Below are 11,977 nucleotides of genomic sequence, written 5' to 3'. Positions count from 1 at the left end.
TGTTTGCCAAACATGATTTATTGTTACTTCGGTAACCAGTCCGGGCCTAGCTGCAAATGATTTACACCCATTAAATTGCAATTGTAAGTTGTATTCCAGAGGTCTTTTTTTCGATTCAAGATTCACTTTTATCGTCAAGTAAATTTTTATCACATACATAAGTCATAACTAGTCGTACATATATAATATTTGTTTTTATTATTTACATTGACTATAATATTTACAAGTTTAAAGTATTACAAATATTTGTATAAATAATAATTTATATTAAATCATAAACAATTTTTTTATTATTAAACAAACAAAAAAGAAAATACTAAATTTTGAAATCTTAGTAGAAAAAATGCATTCAATTCAACTTTTAACGATATTAGCTAGTGTTCCAGCTCGGCAAGAAACTTCCCCAACTTCGATTGTTGTTATCCAAAGCTATAAAAATAATATTCATGTTGATTAAGAATCTATCCATTTATTTTGTTAAATATGAAATTTACCTTTTCCTTTAGCTATATTTTGAAGCATTTCCATTTCGCTTGGACTAAGTTTTAGAATTGTATTCAGAACAGGTACCAAGCGAGTACGTTCGTCGACATTGTTCAGAGAGATAAACTATTGAAAAAAAGAATTTAAAAAAAGTCGAGTTTATTAGGGTTAACGTTTCTGATACAAACAAACAATATTATCGTTGTTGGTACGTTTATGTGAATAAGAACCATCATTCTGTTATGAGCCATCTGTTTATATGAAAATTAATATTTAATATGTATGTACCAACATTTCATATCAAACTTTTGACATTATGATTAAAATTAATTTTTCCGTTTTTTAGTAATCCTTCTCCTTCAGTTTTTAACGGTAAGAAATGACTTTCTGCAGGATTTAAGATTGATTACTTCATTCCATTAATTAATCAAAATTCGCGATTTTTGAGTTATGACAGTATTCAAGTAAATGAGCGATATGTATTTAAAGCTTACATTCCTACTAAGTTTTTTTTTTAAATATTCCCACGCCTTTTTCCCCCCCAGATACCGCACGCGCTGGGGTCCATTTTCACCGAGTACGAAGTCATTTGCAGATGATTATCGTATCGGCACTTTTTAGTGTTTTTTGAAGGTAAAAACAAATTAAAAAGAACTAAATAAGTAAAGAGAATGGTGATACGAATATCAAAGGAAGGTCAAAGATTGGGACTGCTTAGTACAAGCATTTTTTATATCTATGCAAAATAAAAAAAATTTAAAATGAACAAAAAAATAAATTTAATATTTCATGTTTAATTTTCAGAAAGTGTCAAAATTTTAAAACAAAAATGTTTTAATAGTCAAGAGTGTTGATAAAAAAATAATTCAATATACATATGTACATACAATTAGGTATATAGACATTAAATGAGAAAAGAATCAGTAAACATTGAACATAAATACAAAAAAAAAGTTTATGTGCGTGGTACACTGGTTTTTAGTATTTTTTTCAGACTAGTTTTATTAATATTAAAATCAAACAGATTAGTATTCAAATTTACAAGCTTACACATGCGAGTTAAGGGCACATGCATACCATAATTAGTACGGTGTTGGGGTAATTTTATTAAATCTAAGCTACGAAAGTTATAAGCACCTCTCCGGTAGTTAAAATTAATAGAATTAAGCAGATCCGGGCCATCAATTACACCCGTTATAAGTTGATGAATAAATACAAGGTCGTTATTTACTCTCCTTTGAGACAAGGTTTGGATCTGCAGTAGGTTGATTCGATGCTCATAGGAAGGAAGGTTAAAAGGGTCCGTCCATGGTAAGCCTTTTAAGGCAAAACGAATAAAATTACGTTGGACTGATTCTATTCTTTCTATATGGATGCTGTAAAAAGGTGTCCAAACTTGAGATGCGTATTCTAAGTGGGGGCGAACTAAGCAGTTGTAAAGAGCTAATGTAACGTAAGGGTCCCTAAACTCTTTCGACCAACGCTTGACAAAACCTAACATAGAATTGGCCTTGTTTACAATCAGGTTTATGTGCTCTGTGAAATCGAGGTTGGAGTTAAAGTTAACACCAAGGTCTTTAAAGCTATGCACACGGAGTAAAGTGTGATGAGATATCTTATAATCATACAGACTAGGAGTTTTTTTCTTTGAAAAGGTCATCGTCTGACACTTAGTCGGGTTGAGATTTAAACCGTTCTTTGTACACCAAATAGCAAATCTATCAAGATCATCTTGCAAGGATATGCGGTCATTCACAGAGTTTATGCTTTTGTAAATTTTCATATCATCTGCGAAAATAAGAATTTCACTCTTACGTAAACATAACGGTACGTCATTTATATCTAAAATAAAAAGAAGAGGTCCCAGGTGACTACCTTGCGGGACGCCCGATTTGGCAATGAACGATTTTGAGAAGGTCCCTCCGAATATCACCTGATATGACCTATTTTTAAGGTAAGAAGAAATCCAAGTGATAAAACTTATAGGGAAACCAAACATTTTTAATTTAAACTTTATGATGTCATGAGAAAGTTGATCAAAAGCCTTAGAATAGTCTGTATAAATGCAGTCGAGTTCCTGTCCACTTTCTAAAGCGAAGGAGCAATTTTGCAAAAATGAAAGTAGATTCGTAACCGTTGATCTTTTTTGCATTAAACCATGTTGTTGATTACAAATAATATTTCTACAGTAGAACGTTAAACTATCACAAATAACTTGCTCAAAAAGCTTTGGAATACATGAAAGTTTAGATATTGGCCTATAGTTAGTTATGTGGGCTTTATCTCCCTTTTTAAAAACAGGAGTAATATATGCGCTTTTCCATATGTTTGGAAATATACCCGATGAGTATAATTGATAATTCCCATATATGGACAGGTGCTACAAAAACTCACTTGAGTTCATTGGATAGATTCCATTTCAGATGATTTAGCAGTATGCATCTTCCTCTTAAAAGATTACAGTGTAATAATCACGCATCAAGAAACCTTAAATTTTATATGCATTGGTGATTTTTTTTGAAATATTTCCCTATTTTCTAAAAGCTCATACTATTTATAGCACCTTTAGTGAACGTAAATTTTAAATACGAAAAAATATTGTTTTGACCAAGTGCCTGCCTAGCAGTCAAAAATTTTGTTCTCAAATATGAATAATGATGAAAGATTAAAAAATTAAACTACACTGTAATTAAAATGATATAGCTTTTGAGAATTAAAAAATAGATTTTGTATGAACTTTTCAGATTTTAAAAGTCGCGTATACGCCACAGTGAATAAAAGTTTTTTTTCTATTTAACTTACTGTATGGTATTTAGATAACGTCTCAAAATCGTAACAAAACTCTATAAAAATTTGCAAACACGTTTTATTTGCCTTAAGAATGAAAGGAGGAAGAGGTTAACCGAAAAAGGTGATGCAATATATAAGCAAATAGCAAATGATTTTGAAATATTTTCTGACGGATACGGCTGTTTTTCCGTCTTCTTTATCACTGTTGTGAGTTCAAGGCTGACATTTTAGCGATTAAGAAAATTTATTAAAGCCGACATCGACATTAAAAAACTTTGAATAATTCTGCGTGTAGAAAGATGTTACAGATTCATTTCGTATCATAATTAGCTACTATGTGACATCACAGTCGTCAGTAACTTATACCTAACGATTATTGCAGGATCCGTTAATTTTCATAAAAAAATAACCACAATTTGCATTTAAGGGATTCACCCTAAGCCAACGAGTATGAACAAAAGACGGTTTATTTGACTAAATTTTCTTGCCCGTGTCAATTGAATTTTTTTAAGATCAAGGAAATTAAAATAAATAGATTTTTACGAGATTTTGTCAGTTGAAATGGTAAGAACATACTTTACTAAAAATTATCAATAAATGTTTTTTTTTACCTTCAAAACAACATTCTTTAGATATTCTGAATTATGCATATGCTTCTCTCTTTCAACTGTTCTTTCTTGTCTTCGGACTTCTTCTTTCAGCATTTCGTTTAATTGCGTCAACCTTGCTAAATCTTGTTCACTCTCAGCTAACAATGAAGTTAAATGCCTAACACGGCTTTCTTGCTTCATTAGGCGTTCTTTCGTCTCTTGCAATTCAATCGATGGTGATAATGACTTCCTCCTTTCTAAAACTGAATACGTGCTATCAACCATTGGTGAACTCAATAACTCATCAAGTGGAATCAAATCATGACTGGATCGTTTTCTCGGTGGTAGATATTTAGGAATTTGTGTTGTTTCAGCTTCAGATCCTTCGGCATCCTCACGTTCCAACAGACTATAATCATGTTTATCATATGGTTTTAATTTGTAATTTTCTGAATCTTTTTGTTGCATTGATTTCAAGTCAGCAATTTCTCGATTGTATTTAGCGTGTAATTCTTGAATTTGTTGGAGATGACATGAGTCTAATGCTTCAATTTGTAGGCGGTGTCCTTTTAAAGTTTCTTGATATGTTTCAAGTTGTTTTTTATTTTCTCGTGCAATACTTTCTGATTGCTGACGAATTTCTGTTATCTTACTTTGCAATTCAGAATTGCGATTTCGAAGGCATCTGTTGTCCTCGTGCAACTCTTCGATTGCCTTTTCACTCGCTTGATATTTCTCTACAAATGTTTGCAAGCGGTCGGATAAATCTTTATGTTCTCCTTTGACTAGCCTTAATTCTTCTTCTAGCTCCCGCTCTTTTGACGATTCTTTCGTTTGATTTTGACGCAGTACAGATTGAGCTTTTACCTTGTAATTAGCAAATTCGTTTTGGAGATCTTGGAAAGAACGCTCGGCGAGTGTAATTCGATTATTTGACGCAGTTAATTCGACTTCTAAAGAATTAATTCTTTGAAGTAAGTTTTCTTTTTCTTCAATCATAAGGATTCGTTCGGCGTCTTGTTTCTTTGTTAGATGTAACACATTCTCTTTAAGTTCTTCTACTTCCGATTGCAGAGTTTGCTTGTCATTTAGACATTCATCCAACTTTGCTGCAATCTCCTGCTTCTTATGTACAACATCCTTTAATTGATTTTGAAGTTTATCAATCTGTTTTTTTAGTTCAGCTGCATGAACAATCTCACTCTCTTTACTTTCTTCAAGTATTTTATTTTCTTTTTTCAAAACTTCAATAGCTGATTCTTTACTTTGAAGTGTTTCACGCATAAGGTCATATTCAGCTGATTTCGCTGTTAATTTAGCAGTTGTTTCATTTAAAGACTTTTCAAATGCCTCAATTTCAAGATTTAAAACATTACTTTGTTTCTTTGAAACCTTCAACTTACTCACTTCCGCTTTGAGTGATTCAATTTGATTTTTACAAGTTTTTAATTCTTTTTGTAGTGAATCTCTTTCACCTTCCAGTGAGGATATTTTCTCATTTAAATCAGTTACTTTGCTGTTTGATTCAGCAATTTGTTTTTCGAGCTCAACAATGGAAAGTGATTGCTCATGAGACTTTTTCTTCATTTTAACAGCTAAACTCCTTAGTTTATTATATTTCTCTTCAAAACTCTCATCAACCTCACGCAAACGAGCTAGTTCCTCAGCCCGTGATATTGTCGAAGTTGAAAGGGCTTCACTTTGAGCATCGTGGTTTTCTAGCTGAGCTTTCATATATGTAATTTCTTCGTTAAGCTGTTTTATTCGCGATTCATTTTCTCGCGAAGCATTCTGTAGTCGATTGACTTCTTGCAATGCTGATTTATTATCTTCGCTAAGCTTGCTGATTTTTGTTTCTTTGTCCTTAATTAATTTTTCTTTTGATTGTAAATCAGCTTCGATTTTGGATAGAGCATTCGATGTTTTTTTCATTTCAGCTATCATTTCTTGATGTTTCGCTTGTTGCTTGGATATTACATCACCTCGACCTTTGAGTGCTTCGTTTAATTCACGCATTTCATTTAATAAATCAGTATTCTCACGCTCTTGCTTTTCGAGTTTCGTTTGAAGATCTTCACAAATGTGATTGTTTACAACAAGATCATTTTTAAGTTTGACCAAATTTTTTTTACCAACATCTTCGTTATTGGTTTTGGTTTTGGAAAGTTTTTCTTTTAGTTTTTCATTTGTTTCTTTTATGTGTTCAAGCTCTTTGGTTAATTTTACTACGAGTTCTTCATTATTTTCTTCAATATTTTTATTATTTAATGTATTGAGCAGCTCACTTTGCGCTCTATGTTCCAACAATGCCTTTTCACAGCAATCAATTAAACTTGGTAGATATGATTCAATTATATTTATTTTTCTTTCAAGTTCGCTTTCACCAGTGTCATTGGTGAGCTCTTCTTCAAGTTTTTGTATTTTTGATTGCATTTCTTTAAGTTTTTCATCAGATTTTGTTGTTTTATCTTTAAGATCTGCATTTTCGTCCTGCAATAAATTTAATTTAAAATTGATTAAATTTTTTTTTTAATAATAAACATAATAATAATTAAGCAACAAATTAAACAGGATTGATAAATTTATAGCATATCATCAAATATCTTCTTGTAATCTTCCCATGAAGTAAAACAAGTAGACCAGTGCCAATCCGGTTTTCAGAGGGCAAAAGTTGAAAAAATTATTAGCGGCAAAAGGATGGTGGGAAAATTTAGGATAAATGGTAGGTATATGAAAGGGGAAAAATAAATTGCCCACAAACAAATTGGGGAAAAGGAGGTGGGTGGGCGAAAAAGTTGTGTTTTTTTACGATTTCTGTCAAAAGTAGATCTCCTATCGAAAAAAATTAAAAGCAGAAGTTGTAGATAATATAAATGTCTACAACTTTTACTCAAACCATTTTTTTATATAACCTCAAAAATATTGAAATAAATCCAAAAATACGATTTTTTGATTTTTTATCTTTTACAAAAATTGTTGGATTTTAACAAAACTTGGTTAAAAATTACTTTGTTATGTTTTCTATCTATTAAAAATGTTTTTTGAGAAAAAAAATAATTTTTGACGAATTTAATTTGAAAAAATAGCTATTTTTTCAATCAAAAAAGTTACCGAAAAAATTTTTTATTTTTGAAAAGTTTGAAATGCAAGATTAAAACCTTTTATTAAAGATTTTGTGGAAAAACTATACTTTTGTTTTAGAAAACATTGAGAAAAATTGAAAAAAAAAACTATTTTTAAGATTGATTTTTCCGTAAATGACAGTAATATTGGCGAGAAACAATTTTCAATAGAAACTAAATTATATTTTTCCAATGGCCTTTGACCTTTTCAATTTGAATCTACCATTAGAATAGTTCAAACGTGCAAAGTTTTTGAGATATCGAATTTTGAACGTCCAAAAACCAAAACACTATTTTGAGATATTGAGTTTTGAACGTCCAAAACACTGTTTTTGTGATGTTTTGACATGGTAATATGTCAAAAACGAATTGTTATAGAATTTTTTTGACTTCGAACTCAGCGCACAAAAAACCATTAGAAAAATACACTTTGATGTCTAGGTATAAAAAAAAAAACTTTTTGACTAGTGAAATCGAACAGGGCAGAAAAAATCGAATGCAATATTTTCAAAAATTATTGGCACTGGTCTAAAGGGATAAATCCTTCTGAGGGGCCATTTTTAGAAAAGGTCTCACAATCTGGCCTATTCCTCTTTTTTTGTAAGAGGGACAAGCCTCATGGTTTTGTTTTGTTGTATTTGTAAGGCCACCTGAAATATTTAGCCCTACTCTAAATGAAAACTCCTGGGGAAATATGTTCGTTAAAACTTACGAAAAAGCGAAAAGAGAGTAAAATTTATAAAATCTTTTCGATTGCGAACCTTTTGATTTTGGTGATTATATATTTAAAAAAAAAACAAAAGCGATTATGTTGCTAAACTAAATTTAAAAAATATGTTTAATAATAATTTTACTTTAAATACCTTCAAATGTTTCATATCCCTTTCGGCCATGCTATGGATGGTTGATTTTTCTTCTTCCAACTTTTCTTTTTCGTTGGTAATTGTAGATATCTGCATTGTTAGGTTTTCAACCTTAGCCTTAAGAGTATTTATTTCGGTTTCAAATTCACTAGCGCTTCCTTCGGCTTTGTCTAGTTTTTCTTGCAAGTGTTGCTTTTCGGACTCAATGAGTTTTATTTTATCTTCTATAGCTTGTTTTGCATTAGCAGCTTCTTCTCTAAGATTACTATTTTCGATTTGAAGTTGTTCAAGGGTTTCAATTTCACTAGCTCTTCCTTCGGCTTTGTCTAATTTTTCTTGCAGATGTTGCTTTTCGGACTCAATGAGTTTTATTTTATCTTCTATAGCTTGTTTTGCATTCGCAGCTTCTTCTCTAAGATTACTATTTTCGATTTTGAGACGTTCAAGGGTTTCAAAATCTTCATTTCTAAATTCCTTATGATCTACTTCATCACCAGACTGGGTTTTAAGACCGTTTTCTTTCAATTTCTCATTTTCCATTTTAAGTTGATCAATAAGCTCATTTTGATGACGGTATTCTACAAGTGCCTTTTCACAGTATTCAATTAATATTGGCAACTGGGGCAAGGCTATGCTATTGTCTACATCCTTTGTCTGAATTTCATTTTTAAGATCGGTATTTTCTTTTGTTAGAGACTGTATATGATTGCAGAGTTGCTCTGATGCTTGCATTATTTCTAATTGCCATCTGGATATTGAATCGGCATATTCATGATGGCTTTCAACCAAAACTCGTTTACATTCCTTGAGTTGTTTGAGTTTTTTATGAACTTCAATGAATTTATCTTTTAAGCCTTGGAATTTGTTACGTTGTTCTGTGTTAATTTCTTTAAGGTTCTGACATTTTGCAGCCAAAGCGTGTGAATCATTTTTGATTAGATTGTATGATTCGGTTAGTGTTTCGTGGGATTGTTGTAAGTCCTGGAATTCTACAGCGAGTTTTTTACTTGAGGCCTCGTATTCTTTAAGTTTTTCTACTTCGAGTTCAAGAAGGTCTAAATGTTGTTTTTGTTCTTTTCCAAGTACATTGACCTGGAAAAACATAATAAAGAAAAAAACCATAATAATAATAAGATGTACTAGTTAATTAAAAACATAATATTAAGTTATTTTGAATTATTTTATATATTTATTTTGATAAAATTAAATTTTTTTAAATTTATCTTTCGGTATGTATTTTTTTATGCAAACTTAAATCAAGACCACTTGTCGGTATGGAATATATGCTAGGGAACATATTAATAGAGCGACATTTCTTCGCATCGAATAAATTCCAAGTTTTTTAGCAAGAAATGATCTGAGAACATCGACTTTTGAATGTACCCTACAACTGCAAAAATATTTAAATAAAAATTGAAAAGCTCTGGCGATTTAAAGAAGATGATAGAAAATCGATTTCTTTTTTATTATAAAGATTTTTTTAAATAAGGGGATTGGAAATCCAAAAAAGTAAAAATTTTCTTCTCTACCCTTCTCTTCTGTATTCTATGTGGTTTTAGATGATTCGTAACCAATGAAATCTATTTAATGGGAATAAAAAAGCAGCAAGGGCTTCAAGCTTCATATTTTAATTATGGACTAAAAAAAAAAAAAGAAAATTTAGCCCAGATTTTTCAATCATCAGTTAGACTATCCAACGAAAAAATGTTAATATAAAAAAAGATATTCCTAGGAATAAATTTCAACTGAGGTTTATCAGAAAAAAATAAAAGAATAAAATAAACAGCAACAGACGAAGAAACACCCCTTTCAACAAACAAATATTTTCCAAGTTCCAGGTCCTTTTTTACTTGCGATATAGGTACTATAGGGTAAGTTTAGGATTCGTAAAAAAAAATCGAACTCGAGATAACAATTTTACATGACATTTCGATGATGGAGAATGCCAAAAAAGTGGGTCCGGCAATTCTGTCTGTCTGTCTGTCCGTCTGTCTGTGTGTCCCTCGAGCTACCACCTAAACTAATGGAGCGATTTCCTTCAAACTTGGTAGTTAAGAGTTTTGGGTGATTCCCTAGAGGACAAATTGAAATTTTTTTTGTAGGACCAAAACTAACGGTACCTTTCATATAACGGAAATAGAAAAGTTAATTTTTTTCAAAAACAGCTCTAACGATTTTGACTAAAATTTTTGTGTGTAGTGTAACACATAAAAGCTTCCTTTGGAAATAAAAAAAATAATTTTTGAACCGTTATTAACGGTACCTGCCATAGAATGGTTTTTTTTATTTATGAATTTCTCGTAAACGACAAAACATATGTCGACCAAAATTTTTGTACAGAAACGTTTAAACTATCGTTATTTAAAAAAATTTTAAATTTTTCAAAAAACACATTTTTGAATTTTTAAAAAATATTTCAAAATTTTTTTTTGAAAAATCAATTTTTTGGAAACGGGTTGGTAAAAAATTTTGAAATTCCGTTCTTATGTGTAAATTATTTATTTCTTCAAAATGGCATACCAACTTTTTTTTTTGAAAAATGTTAGAAATTTTTTATATATAAAAAATTATTTTTTTTAAAAAACGGCTCTAACGATTTTCGATAAATTTTTTTCTAAAAATTCCTTTTTATACAAGAAATAAAATGGCATACTTTGTTTTTTGTAAAAGATCATTTAAAACGGTATTTAATTATTAATAAAAAAAGATTTTATTTTTTTTTCCACTTATGAAATTATCATATACCTTATTTTGTTCAATGAAGAGCTTTAACATTAGAGTAACTTTTACCATAACAGCAAGTACGTGCGACCCCAGTCGTGCAATTTATTTTATACTAACCCGACGCGACTTAATTTAAAATGTTTCCTTACAAAATATCGATTGATTACAGGTATGTAGTTTTAAAGAGGTGTACTTCAAAATTCGGAAAAAAACTTTAAAAGTTGATAGAAAATTTTGAAAATTTGCAGCATTATAATTTTAATGATAATGAGAATGACGGTTAATTTGTACTGGCTCAGACAGAAGGTTAAACAAATTTAAATATTTGTTTCGTTCACATAAAGATAGGGACTTCACACTTGGAGAATATTTTTTTGTATTTATTTCGAAACTTTTGAGCACGTATGCGCATTAAAATTTAGCAATGATCGGAAAAAGGGACATCCCAACCTACACATGTACATATATCAAGATTTCAATAATGAATGAATTCATCTAAAACACTTTATGAACCTAATTTCGAATAGATACTATTTAATCAATGTTCCATTGTAAATCTTACTTTCAATAAAAATTCTTTGAGTCATTTATAATCGATTGGTGGTGTAGCAAGGATTGCTTTTGGGAAAAGAACCAAGGATCAAAAAAGTCTATAAAAAAAAGTTGGGTGGAAGGATATTTTTTTGCGGACAAGAGGGAAGGGGGTGAAGGTCAAAAATATAGTGAAAAAAATTGTTTGTGGAATATCATCATATGACACATGCTTAAAAATATTTTTGGTGAAAGAGTCTACAAAATTATCTTGAGAGAAAGGGTGTGTTTTTTTAAGAAATGATGAAATTGGGAATCAGTACCAAAAAAAACTGGGGAAAAAATGTTACACCAATGAAAATTGGTTACAAATGTTTCATTTATAACAGAAACCAAGAATCTAAGCAATCTATACAAATATTTTATGTGAAAGGGTGTTTTTTTTTTTTGGGAAATAAGGAAAATCTGTGATAAGTCCGATAAAATGATGGGTATAAAAGGTACGTTTACGAAATTTTTTAAAAATGTTGTCTTTCCTATGAATAAAATAAGCCTATAGGGTCAATGTGGGTAAATGTGAACAATTTCATGTCTTTTTTTTTCTTTTGACTTTAGATTCTAATATGTTTTCACGGAACAACTTGACAGGTATGAATATTCCAATGCAAATATAAAATGATGGCAATTCTTTTTCATAAATATAAACAAATATTTCCCAAATTGTTTAAATTACTGTCAAATATGGCATGTTTACAAATACCCCACCATGTTTATGTTTTTTTTACAAATTCGGGGTAAATGTAAACAGTGGTTTAAAATTTAGAATTTCCTCTTTATCATATGGATAACGAATTGAAAAACGTTCAAGAAGGTA

At 30.3% G+C, this 11,977-nt stretch overlaps 1 protein-coding gene across 4 annotated transcripts in view; it reads right to left on the bottom strand.

Annotated features, from left to right (window-relative positions):
* Positions 1-181: 181 nt before the first annotated feature.
* Positions 182-11,977, bottom strand: part of LOC129913035 (GRIP and coiled-coil domain-containing protein 2) — a 64,144-nt gene continuing 52,348 nt past the window's right edge. For all 4 annotated transcript variants that reach the window (XM_055991386.1, XM_055991387.1, XM_055991385.1 and 1 more), the window contains 4 exons: positions 7,849-8,940; positions 3,885-6,353; positions 495-609; positions 182-429 (listed from right to left, as the gene is read on the bottom strand). In XM_055991386.1, the coding sequence (XP_055847361.1) occupies positions 371-429; positions 495-609; positions 3,885-6,353; positions 7,849-8,940 (3,735 nt within the window). In that variant the 3' untranslated portion in view covers positions 182-370. The remainder of the gene's footprint in view (positions 430-494; positions 610-3,884; positions 6,354-7,848; positions 8,941-11,977) is intronic.

Source organism: Episyrphus balteatus, chromosome 3 (genome assembly GCF_945859705.1).
Source record: "Episyrphus balteatus chromosome 3, idEpiBalt1.1, whole genome shotgun sequence".
Classification (NCBI taxonomy): domain Eukaryota; kingdom Metazoa; phylum Arthropoda; class Insecta; order Diptera; family Syrphidae; genus Episyrphus; species Episyrphus balteatus.
This window is presented reverse-complemented; position numbering and strand designations above follow the sequence as displayed.